The sequence below is a fragment of the Penicillium daleae genome (assembly GCF_028827525.1).
Source record: "Penicillium daleae strain IBT 16125 chromosome Unknown utg000007l_segment0_segment0, whole genome shotgun sequence".
Classification (NCBI taxonomy): Eukaryota; Fungi; Ascomycota; class Eurotiomycetes; order Eurotiales; family Aspergillaceae; genus Penicillium; species Penicillium daleae.
The window spans coordinates 1,571,114-1,594,316 of NW_026623155.1; the positions used below are offsets into that span (position 1 = coordinate 1,571,114).

The 23,203-nt window shown below is 51.6% G+C and overlaps 10 protein-coding genes across 10 annotated transcripts; 6 read left to right on the top strand and 4 right to left on the bottom strand.

Annotated features, from left to right (window-relative positions):
* Positions 1–786: 786 nt before the first annotated feature.
* N7458_007726 (glycoside hydrolase family 47 protein) lies at positions 787–2,774 on the top strand (the record flags this gene model as incomplete). The annotated part of the gene is made up of 4 exons (XM_056911108.1): positions 787–1,496; positions 1,574–2,362; positions 2,428–2,685; positions 2,738–2,774. The coding sequence occupies 4 exons, from the start codon at positions 787–789 to the stop codon at positions 2,772–2,774; spliced, it is 1,794 nt and encodes a 597-aa protein (XP_056763934.1).
* A 1,025-nt stretch (positions 2,775–3,799) lies between these two features.
* Positions 3,800–4,158, bottom strand: N7458_007727 (U4/U6-U5 snRNP complex subunit LSM6; the record flags this gene model as incomplete). The annotated part of the gene is made up of 3 exons (XM_056911109.1): positions 3,800–3,822; positions 3,885–3,998; positions 4,053–4,158. 3 exons carry the CDS (start codon positions 4,156–4,158, stop codon positions 3,800–3,802), a joined length of 243 nt encoding a protein of 80 aa, XP_056763935.1.
* Positions 4,159–4,467: 309 nt separating this feature from the next.
* On the top strand, positions 4,468–5,706 carry N7458_007728 (small ubiquitin-related modifier domain-containing protein; the record flags this gene model as incomplete). The annotated part of the gene is made up of 1 exon (XM_056911110.1): positions 4,468–5,706. One exon carries the CDS (start codon positions 4,468–4,470, stop codon positions 5,704–5,706), a length of 1,239 nt encoding a protein of 412 aa, XP_056763936.1.
* Positions 5,707–6,379: 673 nt separating this feature from the next.
* Positions 6,380–6,892, top strand: N7458_007729 (RNA methylation protein TRM112; the record flags this gene model as incomplete). The annotated part of the gene is made up of 2 exons (XM_056911111.1): positions 6,380–6,565; positions 6,674–6,892. The coding sequence occupies 2 exons, from the start codon at positions 6,380–6,382 to the stop codon at positions 6,890–6,892; spliced, it is 405 nt and encodes a 134-aa protein (XP_056763937.1).
* A 600-nt stretch (positions 6,893–7,492) lies between these two features.
* set1 (histone methyltransferase SET1) lies at positions 7,493–11,179 on the bottom strand (the record flags this gene model as incomplete). The annotated part of the gene is made up of 3 exons (XM_056911112.1): positions 7,493–7,596; positions 7,685–8,666; positions 8,735–11,179. 3 exons carry the CDS (start codon positions 11,177–11,179, stop codon positions 7,493–7,495), a joined length of 3,531 nt encoding a protein of 1,176 aa, XP_056763938.1.
* Positions 11,180–13,629: 2,450 nt separating this feature from the next.
* On the top strand, positions 13,630–16,151 carry gfa1 (glutamine--fructose-6-phosphate transaminase (isomerizing) GFA1; the record flags this gene model as incomplete). Its single annotated transcript, XM_056911113.1, has 6 exons — positions 13,630–13,634; positions 13,720–13,790; positions 13,867–14,098; positions 14,245–15,638; positions 15,705–15,866; positions 15,931–16,151. The coding sequence occupies 6 exons, from the start codon at positions 13,630–13,632 to the stop codon at positions 16,149–16,151; spliced, it is 2,085 nt and encodes a 694-aa protein (XP_056763939.1).
* Positions 16,152–16,644: 493 nt separating this feature from the next.
* Positions 16,645–17,500, top strand: N7458_007732 (lumazine synthase RIB4; the record flags this gene model as incomplete). The annotated part of the gene is made up of 3 exons (XM_056911114.1): positions 16,645–16,687; positions 16,795–16,960; positions 17,101–17,500. 3 exons carry the CDS (start codon positions 16,645–16,647, stop codon positions 17,498–17,500), a joined length of 609 nt encoding a protein of 202 aa, XP_056763940.1.
* Positions 17,501–17,697: 197 nt separating this feature from the next.
* On the bottom strand, positions 17,698–18,930 carry N7458_007733 (proteasome core particle subunit alpha 7; the record flags this gene model as incomplete). The annotated part of the gene is made up of 5 exons (XM_056911115.1): positions 17,698–18,021; positions 18,098–18,424; positions 18,545–18,703; positions 18,789–18,854; positions 18,928–18,930. 5 exons carry the CDS (start codon positions 18,928–18,930, stop codon positions 17,698–17,700), a joined length of 879 nt encoding a protein of 292 aa, XP_056763941.1.
* Positions 18,931–19,763: 833 nt separating this feature from the next.
* Positions 19,764–20,634, top strand: N7458_007734 (uncharacterized protein; the record flags this gene model as incomplete). Its single annotated transcript, XM_056911116.1, has 2 exons — positions 19,764–19,862; positions 19,948–20,634. The coding sequence occupies 2 exons, from the start codon at positions 19,764–19,766 to the stop codon at positions 20,632–20,634; spliced, it is 786 nt and encodes a 261-aa protein (XP_056763942.1).
* A 519-nt stretch (positions 20,635–21,153) lies between these two features.
* Positions 21,154–22,661, bottom strand: N7458_007735 (isocitrate dehydrogenase (NAD(+)) IDH1; the record flags this gene model as incomplete). The annotated part of the gene is made up of 5 exons (XM_056911117.1): positions 21,154–21,295; positions 21,355–22,258; positions 22,347–22,421; positions 22,509–22,566; positions 22,632–22,661. 5 exons carry the CDS (start codon positions 22,659–22,661, stop codon positions 21,208–21,210), a joined length of 1,155 nt encoding a protein of 384 aa, XP_056763943.1. The 3' UTR covers positions 21,154–21,207.
* Positions 22,662–23,203: the final 542 nt, after the last annotated feature.

Here is a 23,203-nt window from a genome sequence, read left to right on the forward strand (position 1 = left end):
TTAATCATAAAAATGGACCTTCGAGGCGATCGCTTGGTGCAGCTAGCTGGCTGAATCGAGGCAAGTTCAGGGGGCGGGTGGAGCCAAGTGTCTCTGACAGGGCAGTTAGTACTTGGTACATACACTGCCACGTTATTCTTCAGAAGGAACGAGTACCTTGTACATCCCCCCACCCTCTCTGTCCAAACCTGTATTTTGTGTTTTCATCCTCTTGAGTCTAGAACCAGTGCTAAGAATACATGCTTGGACCCTGAACGCCATCGCCCTTACTTCAACGGGTAACACATCAATAATTTTCTTCTGTGGGAGCCACATTGCGGCCCCTTTGCATGCCAGATCTCTCCAATCATGAGCTGATAATTTGCTCGTCGCATCCCAGCTTTCCCCATGGACGCGTGTCGAAGGTTTTATCAGAGGCTCGTCCTCTTGGTGATCATCGGAGCCTTTCACTTTCCGACGATCGTTTGACAGGAAAGGAGCGGGTTTGACGTAATTGTCCCACATGGTTGCACTTCTTTCTCTCTCCATTATCACCCCTGGCTCTTGACAACACTCCCTTCCTTGAAACCCTGTCCGGGGCAGAACATCCATCCATGAGGTTCGATAGCTTGTCGACCTCTCCTGTCGTTTCTCGCTGGTCTTTCTTTCGCTGCTTCCCAAGCTGTCAATGGCTTAGTCTTTCCTTTATTGCATAACCAATTCCTCTATGAGCGTCACTCCTTCTCGAATCTATCAAATTGTGTTTCCCCTTGAACAGGGTCCTTGTTTTGCAGGAGCACCTGCATTATGATCTCCAATCGCAAAGGCCGCTCTCTATCAACAACAGTATTCCTCCTCATCGCCGCATATTTCTTTCTAGTCTGGTTACCGCTTAGTCGACTTCATGCCTGGCAGCATAAGCACCCGAGACCAGCTCCCATACAGCTAAATACTCTTGTTGCGCAAGACACAATCCACTTAAACTCAGCTACTGAGAGGTACCCCATCACCTCATACATTCCTTTACCGACATCGCCATCTTCAATTCCCAAAATTCAACATGACTTTCCACCAGAGTCTAGAGCCGAGCGCAAGGCAAGAGTCAAGAAACAAAAGGTCATAAAGGAGGCTTTCATGCACTCATGGAACGGCTACAAAGACCATGCCTGGATGCGAGACGAGGTCTCACCCCAGACCGGGGGTTATCAGGACTCGTTCAGCGGGTGGGGTGCTACCCTGGTGGATTCTCTAGACGCACTGATCATTATGGGCCTGGACGATGAACTCGATTTGGCCCTGGACGCTTTAGATCAAATCGACTTCACGACCACCCGCAGCAAGGAGGTGAATGTCTTCGAAATTATTATCAGATATATGGGCGGCTTCTTGGCTGCTCACGATCTGAGTAATGGCAAGCACCCAATTCTACTCAAGAAAGCTGAGGAGTTGGGTGATATGATTTTCAATGCGTTTGACACGCATAATCGGATGCCCCAAATGCGGTGGGACTGGTCCAAGTACGTCGATGTTCAAACAGGATCTCTGACGATGATCACAAATACGCTATTTATTGAGACTAATCAACTTCCTGCAGATCTGCCCAAGGCGAAGAAATCGAGCCGTCTACCCATACAAGTCTGGCGGAGCTGGGTTCTCTGACCGTGGAATTCACTCGTTTGTCCCAAATAACCGGAAACCCAAAATACTTCGATGCCGTTCAACGGATCACAAATGAGCTAGAAAGAGGCCAATCAAAGACCCGGATCCCCGGGCTGTGGCCAGTATACGTCAATGCAAAGGATCTGACATTCGACTGGACCCAGTTTTCGCTCGGCGGCTCTGCCGATTCAACATACGAGTACCTGCCCAAGGAGCACATCCTGCTTGGCGGACAGACAGACCAATACCGCAACATGTACGAAGATGCTATCGAGACTATCAAGGAGAAGCTCCTCTTCCGTGCGATGACCAAGGACGAGGACAGGCAAATCCTTTTTACTTCAAATGTTCGTGGGTTGAAGGGTGGAGCCCTCCACGGTGTTCAGTATATCCAAGACCACCTCAAGTGCTTCTTGGGTGGCACCGTTGGCTTAGCCTCGAAGATCTTCAATCGCACAGAAGATATTGCGATTGCTCGGGGTCTTACGGACGGATGTATCTGGGCGTACGACTCTATGCCAACGGGAATCATGCCCGAGACGCTGGAAGTCAGTCCCTGCAAGGAAATTGAGAAATGTCCTTGGGACGACGGTAAATGGTACGAAGACGTTCTCGGCCAGCCAATACATTCGAGAGAACATCTCGAGAGGGCGCAGAAACAAGTCGAGATGGAAGGGCTTCCACCTGGAATTGTCGGAATCTCAGATCCAACATACAAGCTCAGGTACGACCTTCGCTATGCATTTTTGTTGTGCGAATTGATCCGATTTTATTGACTATTCTTCTCAGACCTGAGGCTATCGAGTCTATCTTCATCATGTATCGCATCACGGGCGATAAGTCGCTTCAGGACGCGGCGTGGCGCATGTTCCAGAGCATCGACAAGGTAACGCGCACAAAGTATGGCCACTCAGCCATCGAAGACGTGCGCAACCCCCTGCCGAAAATGAGCGACAAGATGGAGAGTTTCTGGCTTGCCGAGACGCTCAAGTATCTGTACATGATCTTTTCCGAACCTAGCCTTGTCAGCTTGGATGAATATGTTCTGTAAGAGGTCTGAATCCTGCATGTATCTGTTCTGTGCTAATTCTTGTTGCAGGAGTACCGAGGCTCATCCGTTCAAGCGACCGTCTTGACCGGTATTGAGACATAATGTGCTCTCTTGTTATCTTTCCGTTGCTTGAGCCTTTTAGCGTTTGGATAGACTGATGGGATATTGTGTTTTGGAATCTACCATGGGCTGGCGTTGACATCCATCTTTCGGCAAGTACATACACTCTTTTAATCACCATCACAGGAACACAAGGAAGTTAAAATCTGTGCAGCAGGACCTCTTGTAGTATCACTTTGCGATATCGAAAGTATAAAAGGAGGGTCTCTAAGGCTGCTTCGTGCTTGTTTGATGACATCTTTTTGACAAGTGGTTAGGTGGAGGCTGCATGTCCTGAAGTGATATATCCCAAGCATTTTTTACTTCAGCCTTGCCACAAGACCTCAGCTCTGGTTTCTTTTAAGGAACAATTAAGTTTCAGAAGGTTTTCTATATCACCCTTCAAGAGAAACCAGGCAATTAGTATCGATCAATGTATACGGATTTCCAGCATAGCTACAAATAGAATCCGGAAGGTTCGGTCGACGGGAGTATAACCTTATAGGACGGTACTGAAATTATAGGACGGTACTGAAATGATAACTTCTGAGGCAGTAGTCTTCCAATTTCTACTGTCGTCAAGCATTTGAATACCGGCTGGTATACTTGTGTAAATTTTGCTGATGTGTTGTACCAAGGGAACAATTAAAGGCTAAGCTCAGGGCCACGCCTGGTTTAAATCATCTCAATGAAGAATCGATCAGCTCGGTGCTTGAAGTATATGGTATTTCTGTACCGCGTCACCAAGTATCTGCTTCTTAAGGCAGGAAAATCATGCATAACATCATGGCTGGGCGGAATAGTGATCATGAAAACCAGCCAGCGTAGCATATGTTGAAGAGGAGCCAGTCTAGTTTGGCAGATCCTCATGAGGAAAATGAACCCAAGCTCCAGAAAAAAAAACAGTTCGCCGGCCACATTTTAGGGTGAGGTCAAGAAACAGCGGATCCAAGCCAACTTTCGAATACCACATCACGCCAGCGGTGCAAAGGGCATTGCGAATGAGCCTCTTCATTCGGCAGAGATATAGAGGACTGGCATAACGAAAGATGTCAGATAATACTGTGTGTGGTCCAAGTTTCATATCAATACGCACCATTGTTTCCTCGAACAAAGGCATCTCCGTAGCTGCGACGGTGCTTTCCGTTCACGTATTCCTCGGTCTTCTCCAGGGCGATGTTCATGTAGCCGTCGACTGATTGCAGCTCGCCTATATAGTCATTAGCCTAGCTACCCACAATCAAACCCCCCACGATGACGATACCCTTGTAAACCACGCCGGAATTGAGCTTGACGATCACTGGGGCGCCGATGATCTCGCTGAGGAAGGCCGAGGGGTCTTTTCCTTCTGAGGATGCGCCGTTCTCCATTTTGAGTTGTGGTCTACCGTCGCGGGGAGATAGAACCTTGGTTTCTGGAGATTTCGATCTGATCAGTAAAACCCGCTTGCATGGAGGCACTGGGACAACATACCTGGTAGAGCTTGGAGAAGAAGCGGGGGATGTTCGTGGTTGCTGGTCGTGAAGCAGATAAGATTCCGAAGGCGGTAAGGCGCCTACAAACGCGACAAAGCGGGCCCTTGACGGTCCATCGCAAGCACTCTTATTCCTCTTGTCTTCCCTTTTACCTGCAGATGCCCCTCGGTTGCACTGCAACCTCGAGTATCTCTTTCAACTACGATGAGATCCTTCTTCAATAAGCCCGCATGGGCAACCAAGACGGATGACTCGGGAACCGAATTCTACCGCCGATCTGGACAAACATACTCCGACATAGTCGCCGCGAACCGTGAAGCGCACAGGAAGCAAAAGCTCGCTGCTGAATTTGCAGAGAGCACATCATCCACGACAGCTGAAGAGAGTCGGAAATCAAAGCGACCACGGAAGTCTGATGAACATGAGGAGAAATCCGAGACGGAGGATGAGAAGTCCGAAGCTACGAGCTCACCCAAGTCAGATAACGAAAGCGAGGCTGAAGAACAGTGTAGGCGTGCCACCTCATCTCCCAGTGATGAGCGCAGTCAAGCTGAGAACCCCGATATTAATGACGATGAGCCCAACCCCACGATCGTACCAAGTTCTACACATGTCGACTCTACGGAGAGCCAATATACGGACCGATCAAATATTTCCTCCTCACACCATGTTCCAGACGTCAGCGTGCAAAGAACCGAGATAATAATTGACTCGGACTCTGGAGAAACGAGCGGTGATACTCCTTCAAGATATTTAGCTGCCGGAACCAAATATCATCCCGCGAAACCTTCGCCCACTCCTCCTCCTCCTGCGGACGACAAAAGAGTGCATATCCTTATAACATCCGAAATCCCAAACACCAAGCCACTGATTGTCCAACGTATGATGACTCAATCCCTGAAAGATGCTCGTCTAGCATGGTGCGAGCGGCAAGGATTTACCGAAAGCGAAACGGCATCCATTGAACTCTACTGGAATGGCGTCAGGGTGTTTGACGTGACAACCTGTAGAAGATTCGACATGAAGAAACAAAAAGAAAAGAGGAGCTTTTTGGATCTAGATGATGAACCCGAAGCTGAAAAGGCTGAGCTTAAGATCCACTTGGAGGCAATCAGCAAGGATCCAGAGTTGATGAATCGCCGTGGTCCTTCTCCAGATGTCAGCGGACCAGGTGCATCGCCCGCTCCACCCAGTCCGAAAGAGGATCCGGAGAACGAGCAGATGAAGTTACTTCTGAAAAGCCCCGGGCTGAATGACTTTAAGATCAAAGCCCGACCCAAGACCTTGGTGTCGAAGGTGATAGCGGCTTTTCGAGAAAAGCAGAATATACCTGCGGATAAGACGGTACATCTTGTCTTTGATGGTGACCGACTTGAGCCAGATACTTGTCTGGGTGATAATGATATCGCCGACCTCGATATGCTAGAGGTGCTGATTAAATGATGATACCCATAAGATGGAACACTTGGAGAAGGCATGGATGGGAACTACTGGCCCTCAAAAGCCCGGTTTGTCTCCCCGTTGCCAGTTTTCTTGACTTTCTCAACATTGCTCTCATTCCCAACAAGGATCACAATTCTAATATACAACCCGTGTTGAACATCTCAAGATGACTCTTACTGCAGGCAATCTACTCGTAACACTAATGATCAAGGCCCTTCCTTACTCTGAAGGTCATGCTTATGTACTGACTTAAATATTCTTTGCCCACCTTGCATCGACAACCCGTCCATTGACATCAATTACCCCAGAATAAACACTTGAATTGCCTAGTATTAATTGCAAACGAATCCAAAGACTACGTGTCTATTTTCATCCGTGTAATTCCAACTCGCCTATCCATGTAGCTTCTTGTATGCATCACTCGCCTTATCGATAACAGATCACATGACGTGGGGCTCCGCGGGTTTTTTTTTGTAATTCATATCGAATGCGCAAAGCAACCAATTCTCTCATCTGAAAAACACCTAGCGCCGAAGCAGGGATCAAAATCGAGCAATCAATTTCCCGGCTGTTCAAATCAACAAATTCTACAGCCCCAATCATACAACACCTCTACACGCCTTCCTCCTCCGCCACCTCCCACTTCACTTCCGCACCACCACCACATCCCACCATGAAGGTTATCACAGCCAACTTTGTCACCTGCGCCGTTAAGGAATGCAAAACCTCCGCCGCCTCGTTCCCCCTCCACTTCCACGACGCCGAGCTCGAGCAACAGGAATTGGACTTCCAGCCAGAATTCATCCGCAACGTGCTGCCCCGCGTTGACTGGGATAGTCTCCGGGTTACCGCCAACGAGGTACGACAGTTTCAACCCTACACATAGCCAGCGCCAGCGCCGTCGCCGTCGCCAATGCCTTCGGATCCTTCAAAAGAAAACGTGGCTGACAATTACATCGAATTATAGCTCGGCTTTCCTGCCCTCCCAGAGACAAAACCCGAAGGCGATGCACTGAACGAAGAACAGACCTTGAAGGATCTACACCGGTTACTACTGGAGACGCACGTTATCGAGGGGAAATTGGTTTGTGGGAATTGCGGACATCAGTATGTTATCAAGGAGGGGATCGCTAATTTCTTGCTGCCGAGTCATTTGGGTATGTTCTTTTCCCCCTTCTTGTTGTGAACAATTGAATGTTTGGAATATGGACGAGGCTGATGCCGATTTTTTATATACAGTCTGAAAAGTGACGTCTTATTTGATCAACCCAATGCTCCTTTTATTTTGACATTATACCTTTCTCGATATTTTCTTGTTATGTCCGCTATATCCCAGTCAATTCAATACCCATTCAATGCAATTGGCCACACTCATTCCAATGCGCGGACGAATTTCTAGAACGGAAAAAGCTATCAAGAGCGCAATGGAATTTTCCACCATATTCAAGGCATGACGGGAGCGAGGAGAGAAAAACACATGACTATCGCGATTGGCGTGTTCTACTAGTTACCGAGGTAGGCCTCAAAGCTGGCAAGAAATTGTGGAATTTTGACATATTGTACATGAGGGCTGTAGCGCTGGAAATCACGATTCCCAATCATACAGGCCTTGAATGCTCCCGCTCTCTGAAACGCCCAACCAGGTTTTTCAACGCCGTCCGAGGAGGATGAGAAAAGGAAAAGGAAAAAAAAAATTGTATAGATGAAGATGAAGTGTAGGGTTCAGCGGGTAAAAAAAGGGTGGTAGCAATGGCGGCAGACGCAGTGGAGTGGCAGTGGTAGCGCCTTAGTTGAGGAAACCCTTGCAGCCGGTTGAGCCGCAGAGACAAGGAATGCGATCGTCACTGTCCCATTCGCGCTCGAATTTGTAATCGTACGTGAGTTCCTCGTCTGTAGAGTAAATATTGATTAGCCAAATGTTTCTGTGGGGAAGACCCAGGAGGTCCTGAATGACATCTCAACTCGTCTGTACACGTACCTCGTTCAATGTCCCGGAGCGCGTAAATCACAATACGCTTACTGCCGTCAACCTTGATGATCTTGGCAGTGCAGTTAGGCGTGCAGCTGTGATTGATGAACCGCGCAATTCCACCTCGCTTAGTCGCGTCGATGACCGTATTCTCGTCGATACGGAACAAATAACTACTACCAATTCCGCTCTTGAGATACCGGCGTTCGCGCATATCTGCCACTTGCTGGCGCACTTTCTCGCCAACGTATTCAATGATCATGTCGTTGGCAGTGATGTTCTCCTCTGCATACAATCCCCAGTTGTGAATGGCGGATCGAGCAAATCGTACAGGCTTCTTTCGCTTCTTAAGCTGATTGAAGCGTAGAACATCACCTTCGCCACTAGAAGTGGGCAGAGCTTGCTTCTGGGCATTGATATCGGCAATGAGTCGGCGATTGTTGACACGGGTTGACCGGGACGAAGACTTGGAAATAACTTTGGCAGCTGCAATTCTGGCTGCCTCGGCTGCGGCGGCCTGGGGATCGGCCTTGGCTAAGGCCTCGCGCTCCTCTCGAGCTTTTTGGACCTTGATCCGATGAGGGAGATACTTGGACTTTTCGGCCTCCATGATTCTCTTTCGGCCTTCCGTTCGCGCAGCACCGGTTGCATTGGGTACATAATAGCCTGCGATACCGATAACCTCGCGAGTGGGTCCCTTCGCCTCCACTTGATTGAGAGCCTTGATCTCCTTCTGCCGCCATGCCCAGGCGCTAAGATCACCAAGACTGGAAGCAGAGTGGTTGAGCAAGATTTCCCGGAGGAATTGGATGTCTTCGTCATCCTTGATCAGTTGTTGCCAACCATCCAGATCCAGGATGATAGACTCATCGTCCTCCACTGTGGCACGTGGCTCATGATGAGACACGCCCCATTCGATTTCAGTCTTTGGCTTTTCAAGAACCTCGGTCTCCCATGGCTCGCCAACAGCAAGATCATCTGGCACGATACCCTTGCCAGAGACGAGCTCGAGTATTGGTCTGCTGACAACTTCTCCGGAATTTCATCGCGAGAATCGACGGCCTCTCCTTTGCCTTCGATGAGATCAGCATCAATGCCGGTCGGGGGCTCCGGATGTCCATCCTCAACCGTCCCTTCTGAGGGTCCGATGCTGAAGAGTTCATCATCCTGCCGTTGTCGTTTGCGAGCATCAAGATCCCCTGCCAACCGCTTTCTCTTCCGCGAAGTGGGCGAGAGTGATTCACCCTCAAGCAAGGCGTCATCTGCGGTTGTAGTTCCACCTTCGTCAAGGGACTCTAAAATGTCTGATTGATACTCTTCATCCTGATCCACAGAAGAGACGGAAGTTGCACGGCTGGGCGGGCGACTACTTCTCTCTTCCGTGTATCTCGTGAGAGGAGTCCGCTGATCATCGTCCGAGTCTTCATCATCATGCAATTGCTGTAACCGATGATAGAGTGGGCGAACTTCTCTCGGCCGCAGAGGCTGTCGGCGCCGTTCGTCCACAAAGGCTGCGCCTCCACGATCGAGGCCCTGAGCCTTACGAATACGTGGCAAAGCCAACACGTTAAGATTCGAGAAGCGAAGCGGGTCTCGGTGACTGGATAATTCAGATCGAGAGTCCGGGGTACCTGCAGAACTATCCACGCCGATTCGGAAAGCTGGCCGCTTGGTGCCCTCTGGACCTGGGATCCCCAATCTTTCCCGTCTGGCTGCATGGCGACTGGGGTCGAGGTAGTCGTACAGAGTCGGCGCAGCAATGCGGGACTTGACATCCTCAAGGAGCTTGTCTCGAAGATCCCGAATGATGACCGCCAAAACTTCTCGACAAGGATCCAGATCCAAGGCACGCTGTTTCTTTTCTTCCTCCGCATCCAGCTCGGCCTCCTTCCTGGCTCTCTCCTCCTCAACCTGTTGTCTTTGTTCGGCACGGAGGCGTTCGGGACTCGGACTGCGCACGTAGTTGGGATTTCCGTAGGGCTGACTTTCCATGTTCATGATATAGGTGAAGAGGGGTTGCATGTGGCATAGACGGAAGCATCTCTCCGTTTCCTGCTCGCCCGCGCGAGAATTGTGAAATATAACATAATACCCTGTTTTATCGCAACGAATGGACTTGTAGTCAAAGAGCTTTAATCGTTTCTTCAGGTGGGGGACCGTAGTGCTGAGAACTGGGACATAGCAATGAGCAATGAAGATGTAAGGTTCGCGCTTGATCTGGCTGAGGATCGGAGTTTCCTCGACCAGAGATTGTACGGAAGGAGGGCGAAGACATGCACGAGGTCCTTCCGGGATAACCAGCCCGGGCCGCATGGCGGATCGACCGGAGGGACCTTTGGGCGCGGTTGGAGGAGGTTCATTCTTCTTGGCTAGAAGCTCGGCGGATTTGGACTCTGCAGCTGCCGCTGCGACAGAGGCGGATTTGGAGGCCTGTCGTTGCGACTCGATCATTTTCGAGGCCATGCGCTCCGACACAATCCCGTCCCGATCTAACTCGACCCGGATCCGACGAGTGCCAATACGCTGCTCCTTCTTACATTCGAGATATGCGCGCTTCGCTGCGCTCGAAGCCGAGATAGGACCACGGCCGCGAAACGAAGCACTATCTTTGTATTTGATCGAGCAAATCCCCAGAAACCGGCCAGTGATCGGATCTGTCCTGTTATTGATCTCTGCAATTTCGCCGAAGCTGGAGAAGAGCGCACTGATGGGAGCGACGGGAGTGAGCGGGTCAAAGCCAGTCACGACGACCTGCACTGGAGGACCGGGTCCAATGCTTGTCGCGGGATCGTACGGCCATTGCTTCAAGGTATATGGCGCCGGCCGATATTTGGTCTTTTGCTTACAAGCCGACCCACGCGAGTAGTTAGGAATTGCCAGGCGGGGATCAGGAGGAGCGCTTTGGCCATTCGCAACGATATCGACGTACTCAGGCTTGCGGCGCTTCTCCTTGGATGGCCGCTTGTCCAGATCGGGATCATACACGACTTTACGGCCTTTGACCACGATCTCCTGGCGGGTTTGCGATTGGGGAGTCGGCGGTGTGTGAATGGGGGTCACGGACGACTTGGGAGGTTCTGTCTTTGAATGGAGGGGAATGACTGGAGAGTTCTTGCCCGCGATCTTGGGGGAGCCAGTTGCTTTGCGCGGTGGGGAGGATTCTGGGTGGGTGAGGGGTGTGAGGGTGTCGAGATGAGATGGAGGATGAGAGTCGGTGATAGCTGGCGGCAGGGTCCCATTGAGCTCCGTATGGCTCAGCGTCGTTACTGGGCCTCCTGCCGCCGCGCTGGATGAAGATTGAGTGATATCTCCTTCCACCGCAGGGTCTTTGGGTACCCCACCCGTCGCAGATGCACTGGGCGCGGTGGGCGTTCGGAGATCGGACGGCTGGGTCTCACCATCGCAACTTTTGCCTCGCCGATCTCGAACCTTGACGCGCTTCTGCGATAGAACCGATGGCGCGGTGGGAAAAAAGTCCGCAAACCCGGCCGAGGCGCGTGACATGATGTGAGATGTGGCTACACACCCAAGACGGCCTCGCGACGACCAGGCAGCATCCTCGAGCCTGGGGTTTTGTTGTGAACCCAAGAGACTGGCAGACAGATCCCCAGCCCAGTATAGACGAGGTCGAGAAAGGGAGGAAGGGGGAGGAAAGGGACAAGGACAGCAAGAGGGAATCGACTTTTGCCCAGGAACCCGTGGAAGGGACAATTAATGCAACGCGAAAGCGAGTTTTGCAGGGGAGCGTCTGAGCGAAAATAGTAGGCGGTGAGGAGAACGAAAGGAGGGCGGTGAGAAGAGTGGGGACTCGGCCTTTTGTGTCTGGGGCTAGATGTCAGGTGATATCAACTATTAGCTAAGCAAATTACAGCCTACCGGGCAGGCCATCCAGAGAACACCTCTCTAGAATTTGAAGATTATGTAGATTATGTAGATTTTTAGGCGGTATGTCACATCCATCAACATTTGTTCCGGTTCTCCTTACAAGTATGAGCAGGCCAATTCATTCTTCCCAAGATTCTGGCAACTAGATTTAGGTTTGTTCTTCCCTCTTTGTTTGATTGAGATAACGTCTAGAAGTTCGCTAAGAGCATTCATCACATTACAAAAAGACTTCCCACCGGCTAAGCATCCAGTGCATGATCTGTGTACCAATTCAGCGCATCCGCAGCAGGTACGGGCAACTGCTGCATCTGTAAGGAAGAGCTTGTGATGCAGACCATACGGAGGATACATGCCTTAGCGGTCAGGCCATGACCACCCCGTTGGCACTTTGTGGCAATGGTGCATAGATACATACTCGTAGACACAGGGGCATTCCCCATCCAGCTTATTGGATGGGGCAAAAATCCGTAAAGATCTTCAATGGAGGTCCAAGTAAGGCTGAAGAAGAGGTATGTAATGCCGAACGGTGCCTGGAAAAGTAGGGGGGCCAACGGTATGAGGGCTGTGGCTGAGCAGAAGCCGAGGAGAACAAAAATAGCATCCGAAAGTCGATAGTTTGGCACTCGGATTGTGAGACCCGGTGGGAACGGGAACGGGTCGGCGTCCGAGAATGCCCCCCACGGTAAAAATAAACATTGTCTCTTCCCTAATCTACTCGTCTGTGAGTGGGTGCCAACTAGTCTGCTGCATCTGTTAAGGGGAAGAAGAGACGAGCTATGCATGTGTTTTGGCCCCGTCCAGTATGGAAGAGGAGTAGGATCACGTATATGGTGCGGGACGACCGAGACTCCACAACAGCAGCCTCCTGCAGGGATCTCTGACATGCGATGACCTCTGGTTCGTCGCCACCAGCTTCCTAGGTGAAGCCACCACTCGAAAGGTGCTATATCGGAGGTAAAGAATGGCGATGGCTACTCGACAGTACAGTCTGTTGGAATAAACATGGAAAGGGGTGGTCTTACACTATAACTAGCGTAGAAAGGGAACTACGGGGAATCTGGGTTCATTAGTACATCTTAGTCCGCACGTTAATAATATAATAATCAGTCGAATAATGTTAATAGCTGGAGAGGTTGAGGATTGTTTTCAAGGTGGCCGTTATTGCCCAATTGAGATCTCCGAGCTACAGGAAAAGACATCTGGGTACGGTGTTCTCCGTATGGCGACTCCAGCGATCGCGATAATAATCATGATACTGTGCAAAGGCATACGTAGCCTGTTTTGAGTCCATGATCCTTCAAGCCTCTAGTCATCATTCTGAATAACTATAATTATTTCCCTTCTTATGGTGGGAAGATTATTTTTACTCTCAGCAACCAAGAGAAAAAGTGGGTACCTGAGGCCAGCGGTGCTCCTATAGGCTCGGTCCCTGCCAGAAGGCCCCTCTTCTTTGAACCTCCAGCCATGGAAGGCGAGAAGAGGTGAGACAGGATCGCTACGGGGCTGACACATTGGCCCGGCAGCTGGGACCGACTTGGGACTTGGGACTTGGGACTGAAAGAGAGAAAAAAAAAAACCTAGGGACACGGTGCATAGAACCTAGGTTCTAACCTGACAGGTCCAGGGGAAAAAAACAAAGCGAGAGTCGGGGGAAAACAAGAGCTAAGAATAAAGTAAACATTGGACTTGTCGAGAGCATCACCAATTGAATATTCGGGAAATTCTGATGAAATATGATTTTGCGTGTGTTGTTTGGTTAGGAATAATCTATTATTATGATTATTATTTATGAGTATTATGAGGAGAGGAGCAACCGGGCGGTGGGCACTTGAGATCGTGTCCGATCCACACCCCTCCCTTTCCTCCAGTTTACCTTCCCCTCTATAAATACGATTCAGCCTCTCGCTGCTTCGTGCATCTTCGTCATTTTCCTCTTCTCTCTCTCTCCTCCTGCCTTCGTTATCCCCCCCCCTCCCTCCTCCAAACAACCTACTCTCTCTCCAATAACCCTCTTCTTCTCCCAACTACTTCAATCGCTTGTCTCATCCTTTTGTTTAATACTGCCCATCATGTGGTAAGTGGCGCCTTCCCCTCTCCTCCCCCTCCGTCCCTCCAACCTGGCAATCAAGTGGTGCTTACATCTTTTTTCCCCTGTCTAGTGGAATCTTTGGCTACATCAACTACCTGGTCGAGCGGGACCGCCAGTTCATCATTGACACTCTGCTTAATGGTACGTCTTCTCAACACCGTGTTCCTCGCCCCCCAGAGTGGGGAATCGCTGCTAATCTGAAACAACAACCACTTAGGCCTCTCCAGACTGGAGTACCGCGGCTACGATTCGGCCGGTATGGCGGTTGATGGTGACAAGAAGAACGAGGTGCAGGCATTCAAGGAAGTTGGTAAGGTCGCTAAGCTCCGCGAGCTCATTGCCGAGACCAAGCCCGACATGACCAAGACCTTCGAGTCTCACGCTGGTATTTCTCACACCCGCTGGGCCACCCACGGCACCCCTTCCCGCCAGAACTGCCACCCCCACCGGTAAGCCAATTCCCTGCCAGAGAAGGAAATACCCAGCTGGCCTCCCATTTCAAACGAATTCCTCGCTGGGAGTCCAAAAAACCAGGCGAATGAAGGGATAAAACAAGAGAGTTTCGAGCTAATGCATCTACCCCCCTTGTTCACAGATCTGACCCCTCTTGGGAGTTCGCCGTGGTCCACAATGGTATTATCACCAACTACAAGGAATTGAAGGCTCTGCTGGAGACCAAGGGCTTCCGCTTTGAGACCGAGACCGATACCGAGTGCATTGCCAAGCTGGCCAAGTACCTGTATGACCAGCACCCCGACATTGAGTTCACCGTCCTGGCCAAGGCTGTGATCAAGGAGCTGGAGGGTGCCTTCGGCCTGCTCCTCAAGTCCGTTCACTACCCCCACGAGGTCATTGCCGCCCGTAAGGGTTCGCCTCTGGTCATCGGTGTGCGGACTTCCAAGAAGATGAAGGTGGACTTTGTTGATGTCGAATTCTCGGAAGACGGTGCTCTTCCCGCGGAGCAGGCCTCCCAGAATGTCGCCCTCAAGAAGTCTGCCACCAGCCTTTTGGCCCCTCCTGACAAGTCGCTGCTGCACCGTTCCCAGTCGCGCGCCTTCTTGTCTGACGACGGCATCCCCCAGCCGGCCGAGTTCTTCCTCTCCTCCGACCCCTCGGCCATCGTCGAGCACACCAAGAAGGTTCTCTACCTCGAGGACGACGACATTGCGCACATCCACGAGGGTCAGCTGAACATCCACCGTCTGACCAAGGATGACGGTACCTCCAACGTCCGTGCTATCCAGACCATCGAGCTGGAGCTCCAGGAGATCATGAAGGGCAAGTTCGACCACTTCATGCAGAAGGAGATCTTCGAGCAGCCCGAGTCCGTCGTCAACACCATGCGTGGTCGTCTGGACGCCGTTAACAAGAAGGTCACCCTGGGTGGTCTCCGTCAATATATCTCCACCATTCGCCGGTGCCGTCGTCTCATTTTCATCGCCTGCGGTACCAGCTACCACTCCTGCATGGCTGTGCGTGGTGTCTTTGAGGAGTTGACCGAGATCCCCATTGCCGTGGAGCTGGCCTCCGATTTCCTGGATCGTCAGGCCCCTGTCTTCCGTGACGACACCTGCGTGTTCGTTTCTCAGTCTGGTGAGACTGCGGACTCGCTCATGGCCCTCCGCTACTGTCTGGAGCGTGGTGCGCTGACCGTTGGTATCGTCAACGTTGTCGGCTCCTCCATTTCTCTCCTCACCCACTGCGGTGTCCACATCAACGCCGGTCCCGAGATTGGTGTTGCCTCCACCAAGGCCTACACCTCCCAGTTCGTTGCCATGGTCATGTTCGCTCTGTCTCTGAGCGAGGACCGTGCCTCGAAGCAGAAGCGCCGCGAGGAGATCGTTGAGGGTCTGGGCAAGGTCTCGGACCAGTTCCGCCAGATCCTGAAGCTCAACGAGCCCATCAAGGAGATGTGCGCCAAGTTCTTCAAGGACCAGAAGAGTCTGCTCCTGCTGGGTCGTGGTGCTCAGTTCCCCACCGCCCTTGAGGGTAAGTCTTTGACGTTTGTCATGTGTCATCATGTGATGAGTTGCTAATTGATTGTTTTGTTTTCAGGTGCCCTCAAGATTAAGGAGATTTCGTACCTCCACTGTGAGGCCGTTATGTCTGGTGAGCTGAAGCACGGTGTTCTGGCTCTTGTTGACGAGAACCTGCCCATCATCATGATCCTCACCCGTGACAACCTGTTCACCAAGTCCCTGAACGCCTACCAGCAGGGTGAGTATTTTCCCTATATCGAAAAAACATATGATTCCTGTGCATACGCTAATTCTTTCTCCAGTCATTGCCCGTGGCGGTCGCCCCATCGTTATCTGCAACGAGGATGACCCCGAGTTCTCCTCTGCCCAGACCGAGAAGATTGTCGTTCCCAAGACCGTGGACTGCCTCCAGGGTCTGTTGAACGTCATTCCGCTGCAGCTGATCTCCTACTGGCTGGCTGTTGGCGAAGGCTTGAACGTCGACTTCCCTCGTAACCTGGCCAAGTCCGTCACGGTCGAGTAAATGGGAAGGGAAGGGGGCGCTTCAAAGAAAGTATTCAAGTAGACGACTGCAATGATCTGTTTCTTTACCTTTAGGTCCTAATGCCTGTGTTTTGTTAAGCTTATTCCCGAGAATGGAATTCTTTCTATTGTGCCACTTTTGTTTCGTCGTATTAAGATCAGAATGTAACAATGTAAGCTTTAATAAAACAAATATAGAGCCATTGGAACTGGCCAATGTCAAGTTGAAATACTAAACAGATATGATAGAGTATATGCTGTGTTGCTCGTAGCCCGCAGACCAGAGCTTCACTATGATTTTGCCGTATTCGGCGTTGACATTCCATTCCGCCCTCCCCCGCCCCGGCACCAGTGACTCTCGAATGCGGGACCTCATCTCCTCGATGCTTCCGTCCTCCTCAACCACCAAAATCCCCAAGCCATTCAAATATAATTACCTGTGATCCTATCAATAACCCCCCAGCAAATCCCGATCGTTATTCAATTCCGCAAAAATGACCACCATCAAAGGCCCCGGAGCTGCAGAGACCTTCGATGGTAAGTACAGAACCCCGCGCCACGAGTCCATCCGGTCCCCTCCGAGATTGGACAATCGTTCCAAGATGCGATCCTGGAAACTAATGAGAACAACGTGTATTTGTTAGGCTCTGATCTCCGCATTGCTATTGTGCACGCCCGCTGGAACACGGCTATCATTGAGAAGCTCGTCGCCGGCGCGAAGAAGAGCTTGTTCGCTGCGGGTGTGAAGGAGGAAAACATCACTATCCAGACTGTCCCTGGTAGCTACGAGTTGCCCATTGGTGTGCAGCGGTATGTCTGGCCTTCTATACACACTCCACCCACACCTTTACCGCATTCCCTATTCCACTCTTGCCCTCGCACGATGGGCTGTCTATACCTCGGGAGCAGTCTGAGCCCAAGCTAACCAACACACTCGCCCTCCGCACCAGCCTCTACGCCGCGTCCCAAGTGCAAGCCAGCAACACGGGCGAAGGCATCAGCGCCACGGACCTCCTCTCCTCCTCAACAACGGACCTCGCCAAATCAACCACCACCACAACCCCCAAGAAGCCCTTCGACGCGATCATCGCCATCGGCGTGCTGATCAAGGGCGCGACCATGCACTTCGAGTACATCGCGGACGCGGTCAGCCATGGGCTGATGCGGGTGCAGCTTGATACGGGGGTTCCTGTTATTTTTGGTCTTTTGACTGTGTTGACGGAGGAGCAGGGGCTGGAGAGGGCTGGGCTTGGGAGTAGTGGGATGCATAATCATGGAGAGGATTGGGGGAGTGCGGCTGTTGAGTTGGGTGTTAAGAGGCGGGATTGGTCGGAGGGGAAGATTTTGTAAATTGGGAAGAAGACTTGCAGGGGAGATATGGCTTCTTGGGCTTGTGGAGGATGCATGTGTTTTTGACAGATTTACTTCCTTGCTCGAGAGTATATGGTATTTGGCCAGAAAGCCAGCAGATTAAAATTGAAGGATGTGAAATTCGTTCCGCAGGTGTAGGGTTTCTTGCTCGTTGCGCTGGTTCTATTACTCCTCGTTTACTCTTCCATCTGCTCCCCTGCACCCTTATCCTCCTCCTCTTCATCCTCGTCCAGTGCCCGTCGCGCAGCCTTTTCGGCTTCTTCCAGAATCTCCTTGGGTACCTCCTCGTGCCGACCCTTGGTAGGACCATCGAGCGAGCTAATCCAGGACATCTCCAACTCAAACTCCTTGTCCTTGCTATCCTCGTGCGCAACGTAGATAATACGAGCGGCCTCTTTCACACCCTCCATCAGAGAAAGTTTCCCCGAGCTAAGGTCTAACTTCTCCAATTCAGCCTTGGCCGCCTGCCGTCCCTTGCCGGTGGCAGCACCATAATATCCCTGTACACCAAATCTGTTAGCATATATCCCGCCGTAGGAATATTAACCAGGAATAGAAATCCTGAGCTGTACATACCCAGTACAATCCACTAGGCTCAATCATGTATAGACCAGGTCCGCCAGCCTTGGCACCCTCGATCTTTCCACCAGCACCCGACTTCGGTCCAGAGCCAACCTGGCCATCGACCGGTAGCTCGGCCTCGCTATCCCATCCACCAACAATGGAGGTCACACCGAATGGCCGTACACTGGAGTAGAGGGTGTATGCTTGTACGTAACCGCCGAGACGATTAGCGAGTGCAGAAGTCGGGATGGGACCCTTGTATGTAGCTCTCCACGAGGAGGCTTCGTCGCGAGCGCGGGAAACGAAATGACGACCATCGGGGACAAGACCAGCCGATACCTAGACGCCCAGGAAATTAGCATCGAGTGTGACCCAGAGTTTCTTGCAGAGATAGGAATTCAAGAAGTAAGCACAGCGACAGCGACGGTGCCCTCTCTTGCGGGAAGGGATATATCTCACAATGCCGACGTGGCGATCAACGGTCGCAATTCTCTTATTCGCCCCGGGCTTGAGGAGTTTGCTGCTGATGATTTTCTCCACGGCCAAGACGACGCCGTCCTTGCATCGAATGCCGATAGCTGTGCCGCCGTTCTCGACTGCCTTTACGGCGTACTCGACCTGTAGAGAGAGCGGGAGGGTCAGATGGAGGAAGCTTGCAAGGAGCCCATCGTTGAGGGCCAGCCGTGCAAAAGAGTAGCCGTACCTGGAAATTCCGGCCATCTGGCGAGAAGACCGAGTTGGAAAGATCGTAACCCGTGCCGATTGACGTCTGTCCGCGGTGTGATTAGCTAGTTGTGGATGATCGGGATGGGGGGAGGGGACAATGGTTTGGGCGGACATACCATGATGATGGTAGTGTGTAGTGTAAAGGGATGTCTTCCTGGATCCGAGACGTCAACGGGTGGGAAGAATGAAAGCTGTTTGGGAGAAGTCGACGCGATGGAGAGAGCTTCCAGTTCGGGGCTGGAAGCTGCGTCACGGGGGCTGCCTGGGTCACATGACCCGGATCAACATTGGGCGGAGTTGGCTGACAGTAAAGGAGGACCAACAGACAGTAACTAACTAGGGAAAGTATAACTGCAGCGAAAGTATAACTTACAAAGTACGGGAGGGCGAAGTACTTTTACGAAGTACACAATCATGGACGTTTGTCAGTTCCCCAACTGGCTAGTTAACTATTTTGTAGACTTACATCATACTTTCTACTTCGGGTCAACTTTTTGAGATATACTTCGTTTCTTACTCGTGTACAATAAATTCTATTCTCGCTTTTCATGTTTATTCTACACGGTACTCATTCCTCTCTACAAATCATAAGTTCCCCTGACTAATGACTTCGCGGTGCGGCCCAACTCCTGAATTTCCTGCTTGGGCATCGCGGGGTCAGGCGGGGGATATTCTTCGTCATTATTTCTTCTCTCTGCTATTGACTTGATACTCTATCCCACCCTATCTTCTTCTTGCTGGACTCTTCTCTACTTGCTAAGCAGTGCCGAACCATAACTATCAACCTTCCACCTTTGACTAGGATCCAAACCTAGTTCCCCCTTTTCCAGCACATTGATATTCCAGATTCCCGTTGATATTGACCATAATCCCTCCATAATTTTCCTTCCACTCTTCCGACTCGTTCTATTCCACCTCTCTTCTCACCTCTCTGTTCATCTAAACCACCATCATGTCATCCTCCATCCTACACCAGTGCCCATTCTGCAGCCACATATCCGACATCTCCCTCTCCCTAGCCGCCTTCATCGAAAACCCCCACTGTGCACAGGTACCTTAGTCCACTAAATCCTACATCCAGAATACTCAAATAAACAACAGTGCCTGACAATAAAAACCCTCCTCTCTCTATCTAGTGCGGTCTCTCTGTCTCCGAAAGCAACAACAAACTCCAAGACGAACTATCAGCCCTCTTCGACCGCCAAATGTCCATGGAGCAGCATCAACACATCCCCCCACAACCCACAAACTCAACTCCCGCTCCAACCTCCTCCCAACAACCCATTTCCTACAGCATCACCCAGCACTACCACCACTCGTCCCACGTAGCCCCTCCTTCCATCCCCACACTAGCAACCTCAACCCAAGACCAAGCCCTCACCTCGCTCCTCCTCCAACATGGCATCGACCCAAACACCCTCACCCCGGCCCAACTCGACCTCATCAGACACGCAGACACCGAGCAGCAACAACGTCTGATCCAAACGTGGCAGCTCTACGCTATCCACGGACAACCCACCCAATCTCAAGACACCGAGATGGACGACTCAATGGACGATAAAGGCGCGGAGCCGTACATGGTATCCGGCTATGCAGGTACACCTTCATCCACGAACGCGATGAGCCCGGCGTTGCCGAAGGAACCTTCCACCGGTGAACCGTACGCTGCGTCTACGGATCCCGTGTATAAGAGTCAGCAGTGGTGGGAGGTTGGGCCGGGATCGATGGAGTCGCAGTATGGGCTGTTTGAGGAGCGGACGAGGTATTCGCGGATGCATGGTTGTGCGGGGGTTCAGACGCCGCAGTGGTTGTGTCCGAATTGAGGAGGGGGGTTGTTGGGGATGGGGTTTGTGTTTTGCATGGTACTATGATTTGATGGATGTGTTTCGGGTTATGTGAATACTTTTTGTGGTATATAGTTTTGGGTCCTAGTTTGGGAGGCATCTCCACTCATGAGGCATGTTCTATGTGATACCAGAAGATTGTTATACTATGGCTGGCTTATATATGGTGCTATTTCTCAATCATCCTGCTAGTTGTCGGCAAGTTTATTACTCGACCTGAATATCGTGGCGGTGATGTGGAAGAGCAGTCATGATTGTAGCCAAAGCCCAAGTACCTCTCCATGAACCTACTTGATCAGTCTCAAGAAATATGGCCTTTGTATATCACGACACCAACGAAAACCGACCAAAAAGATCGCAAGATCTGAAAACAAAAATGTCTATTGCTATAACTTGCCAGGGGGACATCGCGAGCTAAATAGAAAGAAAGATAATACATAATTGGGAATCATTCCAGCCGGCCCAGATGCTGCAGGATCCACCGCAGGTGAGCCGGTGAGGAGGGTCCCCAGTCGTAGCAGTAAGGGACGTGGGAGGCGACGGGGTTCAAATTTACAGAGACGACTCCATCTTGTCCAGAACGGCCCGGGTGAACTCGTGGGTGGTAGCCTGACCACCCATATCGCGAGTGCGAGTCTTGCTGTAGTGATGGTCAGTAAACAAAGGATATTGCAAAAGATGGATATGAGGATCACTTACCCCTCACCAATCACATCGTAGACAGCCTTGGAGATGCGGTTGGCGTGGTCATCAAGACCCAGGTGGCGGAGCAGCATGGAACCAGAAAGGATCAGAGCGCTGGGGTTGGCCTGGTCCTTGCCCTTGATGTCGAGACCGACGTGACGGCAGCCGGGCTCGAAGACGGCAACGTCACGGCCCATGTTGCAGCCGGGAACGACACCGGGACCACCGACAAGGGCGGCAGCGATGTTGGAGAGGATACCACCGTACAGGTTAGGCATGACCATGACATCGAACTGCTGGGGGCGGGAGACAGCCTGCATGGAGGCGTTGTCGACAATCATGTCGTTGACCTCCAGGGTAGGGTAGTCCTCAGCGACCTTGTGGAAGGTGCTGCGGAAGAGACCGTCGGCCAGCTTCATGATGTTGGCCTTGTGAATGCAGGTAATCTTCTTGCGGTTGTTGGCGAGGGCGAAGCTGAAGGCGAACTTGGCGATGCGCTCGGACTTGGCGCGGGTGATGATCTTGAGGGACTCGACGACACCCTGGACAGACTGGTGCTCGAGGCCAGAGTACTCACCCTCGGTGTTCTCACGGATGATGCACAGGTCGACATTCTTGTGGCGGGTCTCGTAGCCGGGGATGTTCTTGATCAAAGAGATCGAGGCGTAGATGTCCAGCTCCTGACGGAGAGCGACGTTGAAGGACTGGTGGCCGGACCGTTCGACGGGAGTGTGCAGGATACCCTTCAGACCGAGCTTGTTGCGCTTGAGCGAGGCCAGCGACTCACGGAACAGCTCCTCGGAGTGCTTGTTGCCAGTGTCCACACCGCTAACGTCGACCTGCTCCCACTCGATGGGGACGTTGTCAGCCTTGAAGATGGTCTTGACCGACTCCGCGACCTCAGCACCAATTCCGTCACCTAGCGACTGGTCAGTATTTCCGGTGATTGTAGCGCGCGATGACAAGATCTTCGCGGAGAATCGGGGAGCTCTGCGACGAGGGCATACCGGGAATCAGAGTGACCGTGTACTTGCCACCATACTTGGTAGGCTTGAAGATGTCCGACTGCACGGAAGCGAAAGCTAATCGCGAATGAAAAAACCAGTGTTAGCCATGCATTGCACCAATTGAAACTGACGAGCGCGTTCTCGAAGGGTCGATGAGCGTACTTCTCGCAGGAATGGAGCGACCGAAGGAGGGAGCCACGGAGGCACTGCGAAGCAGAGTCTGAATTCGGTTAGCCAAGGAAATGCGCCCACGAGGAGGACAGGAATAGGGATTGGACGACGTACCCGGGCAGGCTGGGCCGTGCGAGAGAACATCTTTTTTTCGAATTCACGAATTCTTTGACACGGGCAAAAGAGGGGAGAGGGAAGGATTGGGAGTGGTGGTGTGGACGAGGCCAAAAAACGGGGTGAGAGGGGACGGAGGAAAGGATCAGAAGAGGAGGCTAACCGTGAAGGGACGGAAAAAAAGGACCCCCGGATGGGCTCGGCATCGGACCTGGCGCGACTGGCGACGTGCGACTGTCCTTTTTGCGGCTGGTGGCGGCCCGATCTTATCGGGCAACCCGCCTTCTGATCAAACAATGAAATCCAGTCACCCATTTGTTCTATTCAACACCTCTTTAGGAAGTGCGTTTCCTTCTGATCTCCACAATTGGCTTTGTGGCGCTTCTTATTCAACTACACTTTAGGAAAAGGCAGGTGCCTCGAAATATATGGCAGAACTGGCAAACAAAGGGACTGGGCTATCGAGGCCAACCGCCAGTCTCATCCTGATTGGCTCCTTTCCAAGTATGTCTTCTCCACGCCAACGAGTCCATCAAGTCTTGCCTTCAGTCAAGCTCCCCGGTGACGCATCC